The sequence below is a fragment of the Protopterus annectens genome, chromosome 8.part0 (assembly GCF_019279795.1).
Source record: "Protopterus annectens isolate FY-2018-M chromosome 8.part0, PAN1.0, whole genome shotgun sequence".
NCBI classification, from domain to species: Eukaryota; Metazoa; Chordata; order Ceratodontiformes; family Protopteridae; genus Protopterus; species Protopterus annectens.
In genome coordinates, this window is record NC_056741.1 from 1,972,316,357 (window position 1) to 1,972,340,582 (window position 24,226).

General features: G+C 41.9%; 1 protein-coding gene across 1 annotated transcript in view; it reads left to right on the top strand.

Moving 5' to 3' along the window:
• Window positions 1-11,870: 11,870 nt before the first annotated feature.
• Window positions 11,871-24,226, top strand: part of HSF4 (heat shock transcription factor 4) — a 247,470-nt gene continuing 235,114 nt past the window's right edge. The window contains exon 1 of the mRNA XM_044079550.1: window positions 11,871-11,993. Within this exon, the coding sequence (XP_043935485.1) occupies window positions 11,871-11,993 (123 nt within the window). The remainder of the gene's footprint in view (window positions 11,994-24,226) is intronic.

The following is a 24,226-nucleotide window of genomic DNA, read 5'->3' on the forward strand; positions in this document are numbered from 1 at the left end:
CATATATGAGCACTATAGGATGACCCCAGCACTCTTTCAATATTGACCCCTAACAAGGCAATACCCTCCTTACTTCCTATTGTCCCACCTCAGCTTCCAAAAGTAATCACCCATAATCTGATATCACATTATATCACATTAGTCTCTCCTCCACTATCCTGCCTGCTCTTTATTCCTTACTATATAATTTTCTCCATAAATAATTGCTAGTTTAAGTAGTGTGTATATGACTTCATAGTTACCACAATTATTCTCTCTCTGACAGTCCTGCATTTAACACTTTTCTGGTCTATAACACAACTTTCTCCTATGGCATCTGTATGACTATACTAATTACATATTACCCTATCTAAACACATGTACTTCTCAACTATTTGTACGAAATTTATAGTTTAGTGAACTTCACCTCCAGGATGCTGTGTCTCGGAATTAATGAGCTGTATGGACATTGTTCCGAAGTTTCACTGCACCAATGTTTCTATTTATTTAACTGTACCTCAACAAAATTTATTGTGTGTAAACTGTTCTAATTGGTCTAAATCTGAATTGTATATAATATTCATATTATTCTTCTATAGTAATGCTCATGATTTCATTTGTAAATTAATAATCACATATTTTATTTATGAGCTTTTCTCCCTAGGGCCTCTGCTGCAAAAGGGTCAGTCTGCCAGTCAGACTTTCTCAGTAAACAAACTAATAACTAAATAAATAATGAAACATGATATGGACAAATTAAATTAATTTGAGTACAAATTTAAGAATATCTCCTGAAAGTCCACCCAAGTGTGACAGCTACCATTTTGATAGCATACTACCTTTTTATCTTAAACACCTGTAACCTTCCACAAAGTTCAAATACTTTTAGTGTACCTTTACTGTTCCAGCATTGCTGTTATTATATGTTGAAAGTCTTTAGCTTTTATTAACATACTTCCTAATTAAGGGTACAGACATGTAAGACCTAATAGAAGTCAATTTCTTTCACTTCTGGTTAACAAGTACATGTGAACTGCAGAAAAGATACCCTAAATGAAAAAAGAAGATTTTTTCCTATTTATTTTGTTTCTAATTTCTTCAAATTATGAAGTAGTCATTGTTTCACACTATGTATTCCTGCCTAAAGATGATCCGTCTCCACATCCTATATTTCTTTAACTATACTACTGCCTCTCCATATAATGTTTCAGTTTCTGTGTTGCACCTGTAGACTTGGGAATACAGTCAGTGTAGTGAGTCACTTATGAAACTGAAACAGATGCACTGATCAGCAGCAAGAACTGCGCGTCATGCAACTGCTACTCAGTGCACTGAGAGAGGAAATGAGGGCATTATGGCACAGCAGCACTTTATGCCATTCATTTCCACTGCTCACTTAGCACTAGTTCCTGTAAACAGTGTGGTGGAAGGGGCTGAATGTCCAGTATGGAACTCTGCAAAGTAACATTTTATTCCCTGCAATTATAGCATTACAGTACAGACATGACACAATACTGCAGCCTGTATGCCCTATTGTGATACAGTGCTATGACCACTCTGGAAGAATGGTTGTACTGTTTACAGACTGCACAGCATTGTAACACAGAGACCAGATGACATAATGTTTAAGGTCTTTACCTCCAATGCACAAGGTACAAGGTTTGATCCTGACCTCTGGCCAATGCCTGTTTGAATTTTGCATATTCTCTCTGTGTCACTGTGAGTTTCTTTCCATCTCCAAAAAACATGCTGAGTGTTTACAGCTCAAACTCAGCAATGAATGTAGCTGTGGGCAGCAGCACATACTCTACATGGGGCCCTATAGGGGGAAGAGTTTATATACCAACCGCTTTTGGCATCTACTGTGGTGTGCAATATCCTCAATATAGAGCTGCGCACCAGGGCTAGCCATTAGATGGTGTAAAATATGACTGTGAGTGATTCAGTTATGTTGACTAATATTGCCAAATGGGCATGGGTATTTGCCGGTGATAAGTGGAATGGTTCTGCTCTGACCTACGGACCCATATTAACAGTGGGAGGGATGTATGTGCTCCCTATTGGCCAGTGTTTGCTTGCCATAAAGTCCTGGGTCGATAAGCTAATGCCAGGCCGGTGTCCACTTGCCTAAGTGAAACTGGATGTAAAACCAATAAACCTGCCAAATATGAACTAAGAATGTATACACTCAATGTAGGTTCACTGACAGGACAGAGCTTGGAAGTGGTTGACATGATGCTATGTAGAAGGCTGGATGTCCTATGTATCTAAGAGAAAAGATGGAAGGGCAATGCAACAGACACCTTTGGCTTGGGATCCAAAGTCTACTACTCAGTAGGAGGAGAGGCTAAATTGTGGTGAGAGAAAGGCTTCAGAAAGCAGTGAGGGATATTGTCAGAATTAGTGACAGACTCATTGCAATCAGACTCCAGTGTAATGATAGGGCAGTATTCATAATCTCAGCATATACCCCACAGGGTCTATATTAGATCACCAAATGCTTAGGTAAGCGAACAGTGATTAATCGACCCCATGTAAGCGAAAGCTTACAAAACTGAACTGTCAGAACAGAGATTTGCCCCCCAAACCCCCCGACATGGGGGTGCCTTGCCCCCCACACCCCCCTACTCAAATATACCAACTCCGAGACTGCACTACAGTGCTGAAAATGGCAAATTACCAAAGTGGCGAAGTGAATTATTTCCCAGGGAAAGAATTCGCTTACATGCCGCTTCGATATTTTGCAGTTTCAGTTTTGTCAGTTCGACCAAGACGCATTCGAAAACATGCGTCTTTGGACTGCTGATAGGAACCCGCCCCACAGCAGGGTTGTGATAGAGGAAAAGAGTGCATTCAGGCAGCTGTTGCAGGACCTACTAGATAAAGCAGGACAACAGGAAATGGTATTAATATTGGGTGACTTGAATGCACACATCTAGCAGAACAGGATATGAGGACTGCCTGGGTCCACATGGGTGGAGCAACAGGAGTAAAGAAGGACAGGGCATTCTAGATGTCTGTCTTCTGTCTGGTAAATGGCATGATAGTAGCCAACACATGGTTCAGAAAGAGAGACAGTCACAAGAATTACGTACAAGAGTGCTCAACGTGCAATTCAGTTGGACTTCCTCCTAGTAAGGAAAGGGCACTGGTGCAGAACCAGTGATTGCAAAGTCATCCCCAGTGAAACAGATGGCCCACAACATAAACCACTGGTTGCCACAATCAGCTGCAAGCAATGGTCAGAAAGGGCTCTAAAGTCAACAGAGACAAGGCTAAAGACCTGGAAGCTGACTGGAGGGAAAGTACAACAGTTCAAGGAATTAATCAGAGCTCTGGCACCCCAAGAAGAGGAGGAAATAGGTGAAGTGGTTGAAGAATGGCAATGCCTCAAAACAGCATGTGTGAGGACTACAGAACATATATGTGGCCAATCCTGGTATGGAAATAAGGTACAGAAGGAAAGCTGGTGGTGGAATGCAGAAGTCCAGGAAGTCATCAAAAGAATGAAAAAGTGCAATGCAGAAATCCAGGAAGTCATCAAAAGAAGGAAAGAGTGCAGTAAAAAGTGAGAAATAGAAAAGACAGACCAAGCTCGGAAGCAATACTGGTTGGCTAACAAAGAATCTAAGAAAGGAGTTGCAATAGCAATGAACAGGGCATTGTAGGTACTCTACTAGCTTCTGCAAAGTGACTCAGTAGATGGCACAAAGAAACTATATTGGGTTGCAAGACAAAGAAAGATAAAGAAGATAGTCAGACACCCTTCATAAGGTATGCCAGCAACAACCTGCTCACCAGACCACAGGACATCAAAGACAGATGGAAAAAGTAATTCCAGCAGCTTCTGAATGAAGAAAACCCCTCAGAAGATGTACTGTCCAAGACACATCCTTTGATGAGAGAGGAAGAGGAGCCCACCCTAGAAGAAGTAAAAATAGCGCTTAGGAAAATGAAGTCAAGGAAAGCAGCAGGCTCAGATGAGGTCACACCAGATATAATAAAAGATGATGCTTGGTGAAATACAGGAAAAATGGCTCCTTAGGTTTCTTAAGTGCAGAGAGGCATATCCTGGATGACTGGAGAAAACATACTCATGCCAGTGTACAAGATCAAAGGGGACATCCACAACTGTGAGAAGTACTGAGGTATCAAACTCCTGTCACATTGCATGAAAGTTCTGGAGAGGGTGATTGATAAATCTGATATGCAGAGTAGTAGAAAGTATGATTGGAGATGAGCAGTTCAGATCAGGATGCAGCACAACTGACCAAATGTTTTCAGTGAGACAGATGGTTGAGAAGAAGCTAGAGTTTAGGAAAGAGTCCAACTGGGCATATGACAAGGACCCAAGAAAACTGATCTGAGCAGTACTGCTGTGGTTCAAAGTCCCAGAAACATTGGTAGAATTTGTGCAACCTATGTGCAAGGACCCAATGACTCAAGTACAGTATTCAGTCTCACAGAGGGGTGCCCAGTGGAAATGTGTGTGCACCAGGGTTCAGCTCTGATCCCCCTGCTTTTCATACTTGTGCTGGATTACATTAGCAAACAGGTTGGAGGTGAAAGATCAACAAAGTTGCTGTATGCAGTTGATGTGGCATTACAGGCAGACTCTGAGGAAGAACTTCAGCAAATTATAGGGGAACGGAATGCAAAACTGAAGGCACATGGGATGAAAGTACTGATAAAGACAGTGGTAATGGCAGCAATTTGGGGAAATCAGAAGAAGCTGAGAACTGAGGTAGAAGGGAGGATAGTGGAACATGTTAATAGCTTCAAGTATATGAGTGGGGTAGTTAACAAAAAGGGAAGTCTGAATGAAGAGGTCAAAGATAGAATCAGAGGGGCTACAGACAACTGTGATAATGCCAGGTATAGTATATGGCAGAAGAATGCCAAAGAAGCTGAAAAGTAAGGTGTACAAAACAGCTGTGTGACCAGTACTACTGTATGGTACAGAAACCTGGGCAGTAAAAGCAGGACAGATGAGAAAGCTAGAGGTGATGGAAATGAAGTGCCTGAGAAGTGTTGTAGTATGCACAGTGTGACACAGGTGAAGAAATGAGGACATAAGAGCAGAAGCCAAAGTAGCTCTAATTGCAGAAAAGATCAAAGAGAACAGATTACAGTGGTTTGGGCAAATGTGCAAAAAAGCAGAAGTCAATCTGGTGAAGAAGATTTGGGATAGATAGCAAAGAGGTGGATGGATTGTGTGAGAAAAGATGTCCTTCTATTCCATTGTTGCAATATTCCACTAGTGGGTTTACCCTTCTTCTGATCAGGTTGGCTGGCCAGGTTTCCAAAGATTTTCAGTCCCTCTTGGTGCATTGGACATTTGATGTGGAGGCAGGAACATGGGTCATAAAGGTGACGTCTGCACGCACCCGCTCTCAGAACTTTTCAGCTGCCAGCCGTATGCCAGGTGTTGCTGCTACTTGCTGACATCGGATCTGAATCTTAACAAATCTAAGTACCCCATTGGAGATTCTTTCAGTCCTTTTTTGTAAAGTTTATAGTCTGTTCACTGCAACATTAGAACAGAAGGTCGCCAGATTCCCCATAAAGACACCCACGACCAGTGTCTTTTCAGTTTGGGTAAGGAACACAATTGTAAGAACTGAGTCATCTGCAAATCGTTCATCCCCAAGACCCTTTGTCGCCATTTACAGGCTCTGAATTTGTACATCGAGAATCAGCGTTTAAGACAGATTGCCCTAGTAATGGAGACTGGCTCAAATGCCCTGTCCAAACTGCCAAGGAAGAGGGGTCAGGTCCATGCGGTATACTACTCCCACTGCACCTCCCCTCTGCCGCTCCTCAGCCTGTAGCCATCATCAGCTTGGTTGAGGGCACAGCATCCGCCACAGCAGATACAGCGGGTACCTTATAGGAGGCTGCACAATCTAGAGCGGACAACACGTCCGGGGAGGATGTACTGACACCTGCTCTAGATACTGGGGGGGGGGACCAGTACCTTCACTGGGTGCTTTGGACTTGGCCTCTGCTGTCCCAATAATTACCCCTAGGCCTACTGCCAGCCAGACACCTGCTAGGCCTTCTAAAAAGAAACAAAAGACTAGACATCTTTCACCAGCACCAGAAACCTTACCTGATTGGCAGGTCTTTAGCCAAAGTTTACACAATGCTTTCATGGCCCTTTGGCCTTCCACTGAAGCTGATCCTGCTCTTCCTCCTCTTCTCAGTCCCAGACCTTCCATCCCTGAAAGGACTGTGAATCAGCCAGCAGAGGAGGAGTTGTCTGACTCCTCAGAGGACTCCCTGTCCTACTCTTCCCAGATCTCATCCCCCCTCGGGTATGGATCTCCTGAGGAAGCCTCTGCAGAGCCTGATTCCCGAGTGGAAGACAACCTTCGGGGACACTGTTAACCTGATGAGAGACCACTTCAAGTGGGAATGCTCAGACATGACTGAGGCACAAAAGAGATTTTATGATCTCATACGGATGGAATCTCCTAACCCTCCACCAATTCCACCTGTTCAACCTGCTTTCCTGGATGCATTTGCTGCGGCATACATTAATCCAGATTCCCAACTACCTGCTCCTTGTAGGGTGGATAGATTATACAGGGTCCCTGACTCAGACAGATTCTTGCTCAAGTGCCCTCCAGCTGACCCTGCCACTATCTCCATTTCTACAGGGCATCCAAACTCCTCCTTACCACCGTCTTCCCTGCAGATAAGGACAGTAAGGCTATGGAGAGGTGGGGAAAAAAGATTTACACCACTGCCACCCTAGCTTTTAGGGAAACAAATTACCAGTCTCACATGACTAAATAATCTCTTGCTCTGCTGGACAAAGCCTCCAAGGAGTTGAATGACATCCCTGACTGTGCTGCTAAAGCATCCCTGACTTCCTTGCTAGGGCTGGTCTCTCAGGTGAACAAACACTCCCTTAGATGGATATGATGCAGCTGAGGCCTCAGCTAGGTCAGCTGTGTCAGCATCCATGTTAAGGAGATATTCCTGGCTACACCTGCAGCCCCTCCCTGATGACTTCAGAGCCAAGCTCCTGGATGCTCCCTTGGATCACTCAGCCCTCTTTGATGCTGAAGTGGCTGACCTCTTTAAGTCTTTGCAACAAAAAGGGAAGGAACTCCGGGACCTCAAGCATCTCCTAGTCTCTCCCATCCCTAAGTTCCAGAGGAACTACCCAGCAAAGACACAATTTATAAGAAAGAACTCCAGGCCTTCAGCCCCTCCTAGGGCTAGAAGACCTCCCAGAAGACAGCCCTCTCAGCCTAGGACACCTCAGCCCACTAGCCAGAGCCATCCCTTTCCTGACAGGGCAGGCAGTGTCTGACTGCCTGCCACCACTCCTCCCCACCTCCCTCCCTTTCTTTGTCTACTCGTCTCTCTCGCTATCTCCCTACGTGGTCCCTCATGACATCAGACAAGTGGGTTTAGTCCATCCTGAGGGAAGGTTACTTTATGACTTGGCTCGCCCCTCCTGCAAGACTGGCCATGCCACAACCACCTGCATCTCAACTGCTGCAGTCTCTGGGGTTCCTGATAAATTTCCCAAAGTCCCAATTCAATCTGGCACAGGACATTGTCTTCTTGGGATGCAGAATCAGGACAGATATCATGATGGCCTCCCTTCCATGGGAAGAAGTGTTATCTCTTTCCCACCACCTTATCTCTGCCCTTCATTCATCAGAACTGTTTGCCAGACAATTCCTGAGACTACTGGGGTACATGGCAGCCACTATCCCCATGTTTCTCCTAGTGACGTTACAGTAGGAAATTTCAGTGGTACCTTCACTCAGTGAGGACCCAACAGTCCCACCTTCTTGAGTTCAGGGTCCCACTCCTCCCCTGTCTCCACCAAGAATTGAAATGGTGGCTAAGACAGGTAGCCCAGAATCTGGGACTACCCCTACAAATGCCTCCCTCCTCCCAGACCATACACACGGATGCCTCAGAGCTGGGCCGGGGGACAACTCTAGGTTCAAGGATAGTGCAAGGTTTGTGGACAGACAGATACAAACGAGAGGACATAAATGTCAGGAAAATGAGAGCAATTCTCCTCGCCCTTCAGGCCTTCCAACCCTACCTCCAGCAGGCCCTCCTAAAGATCTTCACAGATGACACCACGGTCATGTGGTACCTCAACAAGCAAGGAGGGACCAAGTCCTACCTCCTATGCAGACTAGCTCTACAGGTATGGGAGCTGGCTGCCTCTCAGGGAATCACACTCCAGGCAGCCTACATCCTGTCCCAGCACAACTCACAGGTAGATTCATTAAGCAGAACCAAATCAGACAGCCACAAATGGATGTTGTCAAGAGATGTGTTTCTAAATCTGGTCCACAGATAGACCTGTTCGCCTCCTCCACAAACAGACAACTCCAGAGCTATTGCTCTAGGACACATGACCCAATAGCATTACAAACAGATGCCTTCTCAATGTCATGTCATGGAAGGGGTGATTCCTGTATGCATGCCCCCCTCCTTCCCATTAATTCAGAGAGTCCTACTGAAAATTCATCAGGACTCACCAAAAATCTTGTTGGTGACTCCCTACTGGCCAAGGCAGCACTGGTTTCCTCTGCTTCATCTGTCCAAGGGCAATCACCACAAGTAAGCCCCCTCAGTGGACCTACTGACACAGCACAAGGGGGCACAGGTTTGAATTGCTTTCAGACTGTGCAGCATTGCAGACTGCATGCTCTATTCTGTTACAATGCTGGATGTGTTCAGGGAGGGGTGCATAATGCAAAGGGTACCCATGTATCCTCTTCTGAAATAGTGAGGTAAATGCTCAGAGGAGAAGTTATTTGCTGAGGTAAGATGCACAGCAAAGCAGCCTGTTTGGGCAACAGTAACGCTGTAATGCCAGTGTGATAATCTGTGTTTTGAAACATATTTTTATTCATTTGTTAAATGTGTTACACATAAGGCAAGTGTTTATTTCCAGGGATGAGAAAGCAGGACTGAATGGTTAAGTAACTTCTTCATAGTCACAGCTTATAATCGGTGACTGAAAGAATCAAACTCAGAGCTATAAGATGAAGTTACTCAGGTCAAAGCATTTAATGTAAGAGCATACACAATGCTGTAGCAGTTTTACTTCACAAGCTGCTGTGGGGAGGTACAGCTTTGATTCTGCACTTGCATGCCATTGCAGTGCATATTACCCTACACCAAGATGGCCCCTACCAGCTTATCACCCTACCAAGATAGCCTTACACTTAAGAGAAGAGATGCACTGTGTAACATACAGGGAGCAACCATGTGTGGTGTGGACAACTTTTGCTAAGCTAGTATGCAGGAATAAGCAATGCATTTCTGAAATTTACTGAGTTGCAGTGTGTTCAGTATCTATCCATGCAAACTAGTGCTTCAATGTGGATGTTTGTTGTTTTCCTTAATTAATGTCATCCCTGTCATGCTGTGGGCCCCTTCTGGATTGATCCACTATCAATGGAATCTAGCAGTGCATGCTACAATGACAGTTCTGTATGGAAGACATGATATAAATCTAATGTAATTTATGTGCCACGTGCATGAATTTTATGCCATTTATTCTGGTGTGTGTGTGTGTGTGTGTGTGTGTGTGTGTGTGTGTGTGTGTGTGTGTGTGTGTGTGTGTGTGTGTGTGAGTGAGAGCCCTTAATTTACTAATTTTTTTTTTTGCACGTGACATGCATCTAAATATATATTGGAGGGGTTGCTCCTTTCTACAACTCTAATACTACAAATCTAATGGTACTGCAGGCTGGGCTTTCAAAACAACAGAGTGCCTTATCTTTTACTAGTGTAACTTTAATGAGAGATATTGCCATCCCTGCAGAGAGCCCTGTATGTAGTACATCCATTTTTGACTTGCATTAGTGCTTCTGTTAATGCTCTATAGTTCAGTTGCATATGTACTTTGCACCAGCTGCCTCCTTGGTGCACAAGGCCTACTTTGTCTGCATCCCTACTGTGCAGTGGTCTCTGAAATGAGAAATGATCTTTTCCCTAACTTTCTGTTTACTTGCCTTATGCAGTCTGGGCTATGTCTTTCAATCCTATCCAACATTTTCAACCAGAAATCATCCATCAGCTTAACCAGAATTAATTCTCATACAGATGGACTGCAACAGCCAAGATAGCACTTTATGACTTTGTGGAATCCTAAAGTGCTGTCCTGGATACACTGTGCCTTTACAAAGATGTCAGGCAAGGTTCTACCAGTGGATAAAATATTTATGGACATGGAAACCCAGATCCAATAACTTGCACAACACGATAACAGTCAGTCAGGAAAATAAAAAAACTCAACCACTGCAGGAGACTCTTTTGCCTTTTAATGGAAAGGTGTGTTTTTCTTTTAGTGTCTCCTAAATGAGAACAGGTGATGGTACATGTGGAATGCTGAGTAGGTGACAATATCACAGGTGTCATTGAATCACCTAGTGATAGCCTGCCTAAATGGAAATTACTGAAAAATGATCCTTAGTACCTATAGTAATGGAGCTTGTCTTTTATACTTTGAGTAGAAACAAATCCAGTATGAAATATTGGCATTTAATATATATGTTGTGCGACCCTTTATAACTATCTCACTTTGCTTTAAACTCAGCCAGTCTGAATTATTCATGTAACTCTACCGATAACAACATCTGTATGTAATTCTGAGAATCACTTTTTGTTGATTTTTTTTTTCTCACTTAAGCTTGCCAAACATGAAGATAGCCCTTTCCAGACTTGTGAGAGGGCTTGTCATTCAGGCAACTATTGGGATATTTTCCATATAGTCTATCCTGCAATCACATACAACAGCTCTGACACTTGTAAGCGTTCACACTGCTAGGCTGTCTTACATATGTACTCAGCCCCTGGCTACAATGTGGCACATGTTTCCTGGCCCTTTTACTGCACATGCTAGATTGCCCATCCCCTGTGGGATGTCACTATCTCAGTGAATAAGCTGCCTCCCTCCCCACCAGTGGTGGTGATGACTACTGACTCCCACCTTTCTCCTCTGGTTTCACCAGCTCCCAGGTCACTAATAGTCAGGTCATCTTGGCAGCCATTGCCCCAGAGCTGGCCTCCACATCTCATAATATTATAACTGATAAAAAGTGAAATGTTTACCTCATCTCCCACCAATATTATACATATCCAATATTGGAAAAACATTTACTTATCAGTCACCCCCTCTGAGAAATGAAAATATAATCAACCCAAAATATAAACAGAATCTGTAGGGAAACTGATATGATGTATTAATTCCTCTACAGTGATTTGACGTTAACCACATTAATCATTGTATATACACCACTTGTGAAACTTCCAACGATCAAACTCAACTAGTATTGCTGAATAATGTATTACACAGATCCTATGATACATCTCTAACTCGGCCATTTCCTACACTACTGTTAGGGTAGTAATAAATATGTGACTCTGTGGGAAATTGTTTTGCCCTTTGCTTTACATGGGTAGGAAGAAGTGCTATACACTAGACAATGAACAGAAGTAAAAAGTAGAGAAAAATCAGTGCATTCCATACTCCATGTTTTTTAATATGGATGCTAGTGCTAAAAAGAAAAGATTAACAAATAACCATTATGCTGTACAGCTGCTGGTTTTGTGCCATGTTTATTTGCTCTGTTTCCTGATAACCTTCCCAACTGTCCAGCTTTGAAGCTTAGTGACTCCTCCCCCACATGACCATGCATTTTTATTCAGTGCTTTGTGATGCTCTTTCATTCAGTGCATTGTTCACTGTGGAGGGTAATTACATGAACATTGTGCTGACCACAGAGAGTGCAACCACCGTTATTATAAATCAGCTGGGAAACTTACTGTTAGGCTCAGGACACATTTCACAGGCTCACAGGGATGGGAGAGAACACAACTTGCAACTCAAGTGAACAATGCAGGATTCACCTATTCCTATTGCAATGGATGGATATACCAGTAATGTGCCAGCCTTTCTTACTAAACTGTGGACACTAGTGGAAGATCCTGAAACCAATCATTTAATCTGCTGGAGTGCTGTAAGTAGAATTAGTACAGGATCTTTTATCTTATCACAGCTCTGAAGAACAAGCTATCATGTTTGCAGTGTGGAGTGCTAATTTTCACCTGTGGGAAGTTACCATGTTTGGGTACTTTTTATCAGCTCAGCAAACAGTTCTGTGAGTGTGGTTTACGTATACATGTCATTAGAAAAAGGGCTTCACTTTAATTCCCCCCAAAATTCTTAAAAGTATTATTGATAATTACTATATCATGCATGCCTAATTTTTGTGGTTAGGTATCTCAAATGAAGAAAGATGTGTCACAGATGAAAGTCTCAGAGATGGCAGGCCTAACGGGAAGTGAGCCTTTGCCAGTTAGCATTCAATTTTATGGAATTCCACAGATACTAATTAATTTGATGTGTAGCTTACCTGCTGGATCAAAACAATTCTCATCTGGAACCCAAACCATTAAATGTGCTGCTTTTTGATGACATTTCACAGGAAATTCCTTGTCATTGTGTCTCTAGATTTCTGATTCACAGCATTTATATAGTAACTGTATTTTCAGTTGTATAACACTTTTTATACATAATTGTAGTATCATTCCAGGGCCTCATTTTCATTTCTTTATTTATTAGCTAGCCAGACTGATGTACTTCTCTTGATTGACTCATTTTCTGGTATAACTTAGTCCAGATTATTGAAAACTGTCCTATTTATTTATGTACTTACTTTTATTTTATTTTATTCATATTAAGTTAACTGAGTTGGGATGTAGTACATTTTCAGTGGAGGCCAGAGGGGAAACAATTCTATAGCTATTCAAGTGCAGTATTACCATTATGCAGATAAAAGCTGTAGAAAAGGTACAATGTATATGTCAAATGTCAACACAGAAATGATACAGGTGGATTAGAATAAACACACAATAAAAAGAAAAAAAATACAGAAAAATAGACAGGGAATGTCAGGTGAAGAATATTTCACAAACTGCATTCGGATAAGGTGTAATATAAGAGTATAGATATTTAAATTAAGTGATGTATATTTTTTACATCTGCATTCATAGATGAAGTTGGGGAAGAGATTATTTTGATGAGAAACTCTTAATGACAATTCTTCTGGCTGGTTAACATTACTGTTGGACATCTAAAGGAAATTTTACATAAGGAACTGTAATGCCTTCAAGTAATTAATAATATATGTGTGCCATGTAAGCACCTGCATACACATGTAAAAAAATATTACTTCATTTCAATCTCCGCCCATTTATGTTATACCTTACATAAATATATATGGGGACAGTAAATTTGGTTGAAGCTGTTTAGTTCACACAATTTGGTCAACTGAGCAGATAGTAGAAAGGGCTGTCAGATCGTTCAATTCTCAGGGTTGGGGAATATGCCCTTTCAACTTTGTGCATTCCTGGAGTTAGTGTATATAAGTAGCAGGGAGTGGGGGGGTCTGGCTTCTACCCCCCCCCCCAAAAAAAACAATTTTTTTTCCTCTTTTTTATTTTAATTTTGCTTGCACCAAAGTTATTGCTTGGAGCATGCATACTAATGTGTGAATGTTTGTGTTGTCGACATTTTGTGTTCAATATTAGGAACATCAACATTTGAATCTTTTGATGATTTTAGACCTCTACCTATCTATCTATATATATATATATATATATATATATATATATATATATATATATATGTGTGTGTGTGTGTGTGTTCATGCATGCATATGCTCATTCACATCTATGTATTATAATTATATAAATGTGTGTGTTTTTGTGTGCACCCAACTCTCACCACAGGGAGAATGAATGGGCTGATTAGGCTTCCCATGCAGGAGCAAATAGGCTGGGGGTGGGCTCTTGACCCCAAAGGAATGAATAACCTGATCAGGTGGCAGTACAGGAGACAAGGGGTAAGTCCCAGGGAGCTAGGAGTGGGAAAATACCTTTTTGTTGCCTAACTTCTACTAGACTCAAAGCAGCACACCATAACCACTCATCCCCCATCCTCACTTCCAATACTTCAACATAGGAGGCCCCTTCCTCATTAAATAACTTCTTGAAGTTTACTCTTGTTGCACATTAAGATTCAAGCCCTTCATCAGCTACTAAAAGTTTCTGTTTTACATTGACTCACAATATGTTTAAGTAAGTTTTGTCCCTTAGCATAAATAGTTTATTTTGTTCATTTTCACAATTTCAGCTGGCAGGTTGGGACAGCCCCTATATAAAACGGACATACCCCCTACAAAAGAATAAATGATAAAATGTCACATCATAGAAAATAATGCAAAATAATGTGTATCCCAACCCTTACCTCTTGACATTCATTGCATAAATCTGTAATTTATTTTCCTTTTAATAACAAACAAAAATGGAGTTCTTCCCTCCCATTACCCTAACGTGCAACCTAATTACATGCTTTCACTTCACTGTAACCATACATTTGCCTCAAAAAACATTCTCTGGGATTCAGAAATGCCACATCCATCACTGCCAAGGTAACACTGTTTGCAGTGCATCAGCCGCGAGCCCCAAGGCTCATTAACAATGCATACAATCAGGTCAATGAGCATGAAGATGAGCTTCTTGTCACTGCCACAGTGGAGACCAGTAAAGACCAGTGGCTAGATCCTGTTAGATTACTACACAGCCAGAGTAAACTATGAGCACCTGCTGTAAACATCAGCTGGGAATAAGCATCTATGCTAGTCGTCGCAAGTATGCATACACAGAAACTAAAGATACATGGTTGATGTATTTTTGTAACTCAAGGCAACAGATATGCAGAGACATGTCCTATGAAAGTAAATAAGTCAAAGACGCTCAAGGGTGGAGTTTAAAGGTGTTAGTAGTTTGCTTTGTTGAGTGCACTTGAGTGATCATGTGCTTTTATTTTGCTGCATTTATGATTTCTTTTTTAGCCTGATTAAATTTATCTGTTATTCTAAGCATCTTAGTTTTGGTTTTACCATTTGGGCTTCAGTCCAGTTACTTTACATGTAAGAAGGTTTTTGTGGTCTACACTCTTGTGGACAAACCCTTTTCAAAACCTTCTCTCCATAATTCCACCCAGGTATTCGGAACACTATGTCTAGACAATTCCTATCTGTTTCTCCTGCCAGGCTGGTTGACATGGAAATACTGCGACAGTGTAGCAACTGCCTCATGTTTACTGACAGCCCTCTTCTCCTAGCACATAATTCTTCTACTTGCGAGAAATACATCTACATCAGTAACCTGGAATCCATGCTCTCGCACCACAGTCAGTACTCCTGACAAAGAGGAGATTGCCAGCATAAACACCACACCACTCACATCACATAGCCAAGTACAACACACACACACACACACACACACACACCTAAGCAGAAGTCCTCAATAAAAACATACCTAAACAGCAGAGACCTCCAGAACACACTCACAATCATTCCACACACAACACCAAACACATATCACACAGCAGACAACACACCAGTGTCTCACAAACATGGCCCATGACACATAACAATAAACCAACACATCCCACAAGGCATAACAATAAACCAAACATACTAGTCAATGGCTACTCAGTTGTGAGACACACCGATATTCCCATCACCAGGCTTGACAAGGAGAAGGTCACAGTCAGTTGTCTATCTGGTGCCAGAATCCACCATAAAATGCACACATTTAAGTTTCTCCACAACAAGCATGACTTTGTCATTGTCCATATTGGTGTGAATGACTTGAGACTGGACTATATGAAGAGAGACATGATTGATCTCTCAGAGTATGTGTCCTAGGCAGGTATGACCCTAGCCCTAAGCAGCATCCTACCGTCATGAAAAATGATACCAGAATACCAACAAAAAATAATTGACTTCAACAATTGGCTTAGTTTCTGGTGGCATTCCAAGGGTATCCAGTATCTGTCTGCCTGGGATGACATGGTTCACAGGCCTCAATGCTTTGCCAGAGATGGCCTCCACCTGTCACCCCTGGGATTCCGGATCCTGGCCAAGGCTCTTGCCTCACTCATTATGCCTTTTTAGGCAATGTCCCAAAGACAAATTTCCCAACATAAAAGATCTGTCAAAAAAAAATTGAAGGTCATGTTGCTTAACACTAGGAGCCTTAACCTGAAAATGCACTCACTGGAGGCTCTTCTCGAACTGGAAGATGCCTACATCTGTGTGGTCAGGGAAACTTGGTTCAGGGCTGCAGAGCATACTTTTGCCTTACCAGGCAATACCTCATTCTACACATTCCGACCCCAAAATGAGGTTGGGAAGACTAAGGGTGGTGGAGTCTCTATCTTCATTAAGGACAGGCACACCTTCAAACTGGTTTGCCAGCATGATACACTAGAACTTCTTCAGGTGCAACTGACAGTTGGCAAGACACCCTTCCAAGTTATAGTCAGCTATATATCTACTTCCATGACTCAGGACACCCACCCTTCCTACCTAGGTCTACCTGACTCCATAAAGGTACCCCCTAATACCCTGATCCTTGGTGACTTCAGCTACCCCTCTATAGACTGGGTGAAGTATTCCTGCACTAATGCACTCACCCAATGATTCCTTGACTTCATCAGTTCTAATGCACTAGACCAGCTGGTCTCATCCCCCACAAGGGGAGATAACATTCTGGACATGGTTCTCACTAACATGTGCAACCGCTGCACCACTCCCATAGTATGTTCTTTCCTGGTGAGATCAGATCATTGGTCTGTCTCATTCAAAGTTTCTATCCCACCCAACCCCCTAACTGTAACCAGGATAAAAAACTTCTCAAAATCTGACTACAACCTCTTAAGGGAGGGTATCATTAATTTCACACCACCACCACCCTCATATGATGCAGACAACTATGCTGAACGGTATGCCAATGCAGTATACAAGCACCTGTACAACTGCATGGACTCAGCCATACCCAACAGAACTAAAACCTGCTCCACAAGGAAACACAGACCTGTCTGCTGGACATCCTCTATCAACAGGTTTTACAACAAAAGAAAGAAACTCTTGTCCAAGGGTAAAAAATGAACAAATTTCAAATTGGAAAAGCTCCCTCCTTAGCCTCAACAAGCAAATTAGATCACTACTGAAAATCTCAAAGTCAATTATGAATTGAAATGACTCCAAAACATAGGGAAACCACAAAACCTTTTTCAGTTATGTCAGGAACCTCCTCCGTGGCAAAGCAAAGGTTTACACAAGAAAAAACCTTCACCTGGATACTGCAGCCATTGATGTAAAATTGTAAATATCCAGAGGAAAAAAAACGTTGGTGGCACACATTAGGTATGTTAGCAAAAATACGTTTAATATAAAAGAACACAGAGAAAGTAAGCGCTTTTGCGGACAACTCCCACTTCATCAGACTAACATTAAACAGGTTTAACAAAACATTTTAAATAGACTCATAGATCACATAGCAACCAATTAAAAACAAGACATAAAAGCATGTGGAGTACAAATTAAAGTGCTAGCACACCAAGGTGCTAATGTTACAATAATTAAATAGTCAACAACTATACAAATATCCCACTATTTAAAACTCTAATAATAGCTTCATAAACTCATGTATTAAAATTATATATATATATATATACATATATATATATACACAAATATATTCATAAAATACATAAGTATATATTCTGTGTGTTCAAAAAATGCAGTACATATAAAAAGTATAAAATATATATATAGCGAGGCCTAGCACAGTAAATATTACTAAAAGGTGTGTTTTATATATACACATTACATACAAATATTAATGTTTCAGTGATCTTGCTCTTAAAAAAGGTTTTAAGGATACTTTGTTATTGAGTCCAGGTGGTACATCCGCCTGGAATTGGAGTATCCATTCCTGCTCAACGCCTTCTGTACAAATATTCAAATTACCTCCTCTTTTATTAACAGGGACTATTTTAAGTACAAAAAACTTAAAACCAAGTGTGTGACCTTCTTCTTTGACGTGCATTGCAAGTGCACTGCTTTCCTTAGCATTCCTGACATCCCTTATATGCTCCAGTATTCTGTCTTTCAAAGGACGATTGTTTTTTCCTATGTAAAAAGCATAGCAGATTGTGCAATAACTGAAGTAAACCACATTCTTCGTTTGACAATCAGCATAAAAATTAGACTCAAAGGTGAACCCCTTGTGTGGATGTAAAAAGCGGCCTCCCACATGTATATATTGACAGGCTGTACACCTTCTACAACAGTACGTACCTAACCTGTCGGATTGATTATATTGTTGTACATTGTCAATCTTGTAGCAGAGCTGTCTTTTCAAGGACCTGTTGTTCCTAAAGGTGAATCTAGGTCCATGTCCTATAACTCCATTTAATTCTTTAACATTAGAAAGAATGTCCCAGTTATTCTTAATAATATCACACACTATATTAATATTACTAGCATATGTGAGTGGCATTCTAAGTGCATCCATCTCAGAAGTATTATTAGGGGCTGTATAGATGTTACCAATACTACATACTCCAACTTGCGTATTATAATATGGTTTACACCAGGACATTTGCTCTAGTATGTTTAAGGTGCATAGATGTCAAGGTTAGTAGAGATGCATTTCATTTAGTATCTACTACTTTGTATAAGAAACCCATCAAGAAGAATACTGTACTTCATAACAGCAGTATGCACCCTAAACATACTAGAGCAAATGTCCTGAAAGGGCAAATTTATTGTGTTATGCATTTGCATAATGATAAAATTGCTTTACAATCAGCACTATTTGTGCTAAAACAAGAATTTATGTCAAGAGGGTATAGAGAGCATGATAAAGACACACAATTGGAACTAGCATGGAGAGAGAGAAGTGATAGGTGTAAACCATATTATAATATGCAAGTTGGAGTATGTGGTAGTGATTAGGTATGTACTGTTGTAGGAGGTGTACAGCCTGTCAATATATACATGTGGGAGGCCGCTTTTTACATCCACGCAAGGGGTTCACCTTTGAGTCTAATTTTTATGCTGATTGTCAAATGAAGAACGTGGTTTACTTTAGTTATTGCACAATCTGCTATGCTATTTACATAGGAAAGACCAGTCGTCCTTTGAAAGACAGAATACTGGAGCATATAAGGGATGTCAGGAACGCCAAGGAAAGCAGTGCACTTGCAATGCACGTCAAAGAAGAAGGTCACACACTTGGTTTTAAGTTTTTTGTACTTAAAATAGTCCCTGTTAATAAAAGAGGAGGTAATTTGAGTAGCCGTACAGAAGGTGTTGAGCAGGAATGGATACTCAAATTCCAGGCGGATGTACCACCTGGACTTAATAATAAAGTATCCTTAAAACCTTTTTTAAGAGCAAGATCACTGAAACATTAATATTTGTATGTAATGTGTATATATAAAACACACCTTTTAGTAATATTTACTGTGCTTAGCTTCGCTATATATATTTTTATACTTTTTATATGTACTGCATTTTTTGAACACTCAGATTATATACTTATGTATTTTATGAATATATTTGTGTGTGTATATATATATATATATATATATATATATATATATATATATATAATTTTAATACATGGGTTTATGAAGGTATTATTAGAGTTTTAAATAGTTGGGATATTTGTATAGTTGTTGACTATTTCATTTTTGTAACATTAGCACCTTGTTGTGCTAGCACTTTAATTTGTACTCCACATGCTTTTATGTCTTGTTTTTATTGGTTGCTATGTGATCTATGAGTCTATTTAAAATGTTTTGTTAAACCTTTAATGTTAGTCTGATGAAGTGGGAGTTGTCCGTGAAAGTGCTTACTTTCTCTGTGTTCTTTTATATTAAACGTACTTTTGCTAACGTACCTGCTGTGTGCCAGCAACGTTTTTTTCCTCTGGATATTTACAAAGCAAAGGTTTGTTTGAAATTAGTACTTAACAATATCACTTACTGAACCTGTTGACTTAGCCAACCTGCTAGCAGATAGGTTCAGTGCAAACTTCTTCCCCCCCGTCACCCCCCAAAGGCCCTCTTGACATCCACAGTACTTGTTGCGCACCTCACATCTCCATAGATCAAGTGTTAAAGGCCCTATCTGAGGCAAAGAACACAGCTTCCATGGGATCTGATAGTATCCCAGGCTGTATTCTGCACCATCTCCAGCAAGAAATAGCTTTGCCATTGAGCACCCTATTCAACCACAGCCTAAGTACAAGGTTAATTCCAGCAGAGTGGAGAACTGCCATTGTCATCACTTTGCACAAAGGTGGTGCCACTACTGACCCTGGAAACTATCCCCCGATTATCTTGACAACTCTGATCTGTAAAGCCATGAAACTTATTATTATGAATCTCATAAACAAGGACATAGACAATCTCACAAGTACTTGGCCCCACCTAGTTTGGATTCGTCGAGGGCAGATCTTGCCTGTTGAACCTGGTTGACTTCTTTGACACTGTCACCAAGGCCGTGGATGAGGGAAAGTCAGTACATACAGCTTACCTTGACTTGGCCAAGGCCTTTGACACAATCCCCCACTTCTGCATCATAGAAAAGCAAACACAACTTGGCATAAATCCCTGTCGCATCTGGTAGGTGGCCGACTGGATCACCAACAGGACCCACAAAGTCAAAATAGGCACCTCCACTTCGAATAGCAGACCTGCACTAGTAGTGTTCACCAGGGATCTGTCCTGGGACCCCCTACTGTTTAGCATCTACTACTTGGAGGTCCAGGCAAAGACAAAAGGCCAGTGGTTGACCAAGTTCATAGATTCATAGGTAGATACTAGGCTATCGGCCCAAGGGCTTATGTAAGCCTAGCCAACAAGTTTCCCTGGCTTATGCCACCCAAGAAAGTTATTTCTCTGTGCCACTGTCGAGCAGAGACACAGAAGTGATCCCCGGGGTGTATTTACTATTTCCCATCCACTCATCAAGATTTTTCTTGAAGAATGCTAATGAAGAACTTTGCTTGAAGTTTGTGAACGACTGTAAGTTGGGTGCTGTAATTGACTCCCCAAATGATGTTAACATACTGCAAGAGGGTCTCATAGCAACAAATGACTGGTGCCAAAGTCATGGCCTCAAATTAAATGCAAAAAAATGTATTTCATTATACCATTTGGCAAAAACACAGCCCTTACTGATTACCACATCAACGGCAAGCCCATAAGCACACAACCTATGGTGAGAGACCTGGGTACTCAGGTTGACAACAATCTCACTTTTGACTAGTGTGCACCTGGAGAAGTTCTAGTGTGTCATGCTGGCAAACCAGTTTGGAGTTGTGCCTGTCCTTAATGAAGATAGAGACTCCACCACCCTTAGTCTTCCCAACCAGTGTGCCATGCAATCACAGCCCTTAAGGCAAAATAACATACCCAACATACTAGTAATAGGTGACTCTATAGTCAGGCACATTGACGTCCCACTCACTAGGCTGAATAAGGAGAAGGTTACTGTTAGCTGCCTGTCGGGTGCCAGGATCTGCCACATATCACAAGCACTCAGGTCACTCCAGAACAGTATAAATATGACTCTGTCATTGTCCATGTTGGTGTGAATGACCTGAGCCATACCTCCCTGGACTACATGAAGAGAGATATAGAAGAGCTCTCTGATCACGTAGCCCAGGCCGGTATGACCCTGACCCTGAGTAGTATCCTGCCCTCACCAAGAATGATACCACGGTATAAAGAAAAAAATTCTTGATTTCAACAATTGGCTAAGTTTCTGGTGTCACTCAAAGGGGATCCAGTGTCTGTCCACCTGGGATGACATGCTCGACAAGCCACGCTGCTTTGCTAGAGATGGCTTGCATCTATCATCCTTAGGCTTTTGAATACTGGTCAAGGCTCTTGCCACCCCCATAGTGCCTTTTTTAGGCAAGGCTCAAAAGACAAACCCACTGCCATAAATAGCACAAGTAACAAAAAACTGAGGGTAATGTTACTCAATAATGCCAGAAGTCTAAACCTCAAAATGCATGCACTCGAGACACTCCTCAGTATGGAGAAAATCGATATATTGCAGTAATAGAAACCTGGTTTAAGACTCCAGAGAGCACCCCAGCACTACCAGGCTACAACTCTTGCCATACATTTTGGCCACAGAACCCAAACCAAAATACAAAAGGCGGGGGCTTATCCATATTTGTCAAGGATACCCACACCTCCAGGTTAGTGGCACAGCACGATGCTTCAGAGATCATCCACGTGCAACTAACAATGGGCAAAACTGCAATTCAAATTGTAGCTTGCTACAGATCACCCACCATGTCCCAGGACCCCCATTCCGCATTTCTGGAAACACTGGGAAACATAAAGGTCCTACCAAACACCCTAATATTGGGTGATTTCAATTACTCAAACATTAACTGGGAGAACTACTCAAGTACTAACTCCCTTGCCCAACATTTCCTAGAATTTATAGACTCAAATGCCCTAGTTCAACTGGTCAACACTACCACCAGAGGTGACAACATATTGGACCTGGTCATCACCAACATGGGTGACCGGTGTTCCACACCAGAGGTCAACCCTTCGCTGGTTAGATCTGACCATAAAAAAATCACTTTGGATAGCCACATCTGCCCCATCCCCGAATGAGGAAACCACCGTCAAAAACTTTTCAAAAGCAAACTTCATGTTACTTAAGACTGAGGTGGAAAGTTTCAAAGCCCCCATGCTGAAGGATAACGCTGTCCAAGCTGCAAAATCCTTTACTAATGCATTCTATGGGTACCTACAAGAATGCATGGATCATGCCATCCCAAGCAAAACCAAGACTCACTCCTCCAAGAAAAGGAAACCAGTCTGGTGGACTTCTGCCATAAACAAGCTGTACAATAGAAGGAGGAAACTAGTACAGAAAAGAGTAAAATCCCAAGAAGGGAAGACATCCCTGATCAGTATCAGCAAGAAACTATGATCCCTCATAAAATCATCCAAGGTGAGCTTCGAAAAAAAATTGCCAAGGACTCCAAAGATAACCACAAGGCATTCTTTAGATATGTCAAGAATCTAAGTGACAATGCTCAGATCTGTTCAAAGTTAGTGCAGAATGGCACAAAATACACTGAACTAATCAATATCGCCAACATCCTGGCAGACAGGTTCAGCACAAACTTCACCCCCCCACCCCCAAAATGGCCCATAACCATACCAGAAGAATATAGAGTCACTGAAATCACAGACACTCAGGTTAAAACAGCCCTCTCCAAAGCCAAAAACACAGCATCAATGGGACCAGGCGGTGTCCCAGGCCTCATCCTACATGAGCTCAAAGATGAACTAACCTCTTACCTAAACACACTGTTCAAACTCAGCCTCTCCACAGGCTACATACCCACAGAGTAGTGCACAGCAACGGTTATTCCACTCCACAAAGGTGGAGCCATAACAGACCCTGGGAACTATCGCTTTATAAGCTTGATTAGCTTGGTCTGCAAGGCTATGGAGCGCATCATCATGGAACTCATTAACAGAGACATTGGGAACCTCCAAACACTGGACCCTACCCAGTTCGGCTTTGTTAAGGGCAGATCATGCCTCCTAAACCTGGTGAACTTCTTTGAGACCATTACCAAAGCTATAGACGAGGGAAAAGTGGTACACACAGCCTACCTAGACCTCGCAAAGGCCTTCAACACCATTCTCCATTCTGGTATTATAGACAAGCTCACCAGCCTGAACATAAACCCCTACATCACAAGATGGGTTGCCAGCTGGCTCATGGACAGAACCCACATGGTGAGAGTTGTGGGAACTAGGTCTGACTCTAAACCGGTTACAAGTGGCATTCCCCAGGGCTCAGTCCTAGGACCCCTCCTGTTCGGCATATACTTCTCAGAGGTACAGGCAAGCACAGGAGGACTATGGCTGACCAAGTTCACAGACAACTGCAAACTAGGGGCTATAATTGACTCTCCGGCTGACACAGATACCTGGTGTCAAAATCATGACCTCAAGCTAAATGCCAAAAAGTGCATAGTCATCCCCTTTGGAAAAAACAAAGTACTCACAATCTACCACATAGGCGGTAGTCCCCTAAATACGGAAGACATATTAAGGGATCTGGGGACCCAAGTAGATAGTAATCTCACCTTTGATAATTACATTGCCAAAATGGTTAGAAAATCCTTCTACATGGCCCACCTAATCACAAAAGGGTTCGCATCCAGATCAAAAGAGGTCATTGTGCCTCTCTACTCGTCACTCATCAGACCCATTAGAGAGTGCAATGCCCCATTTGGGATGTACCTTGCAAGACACCTGAAACAGCTGGAA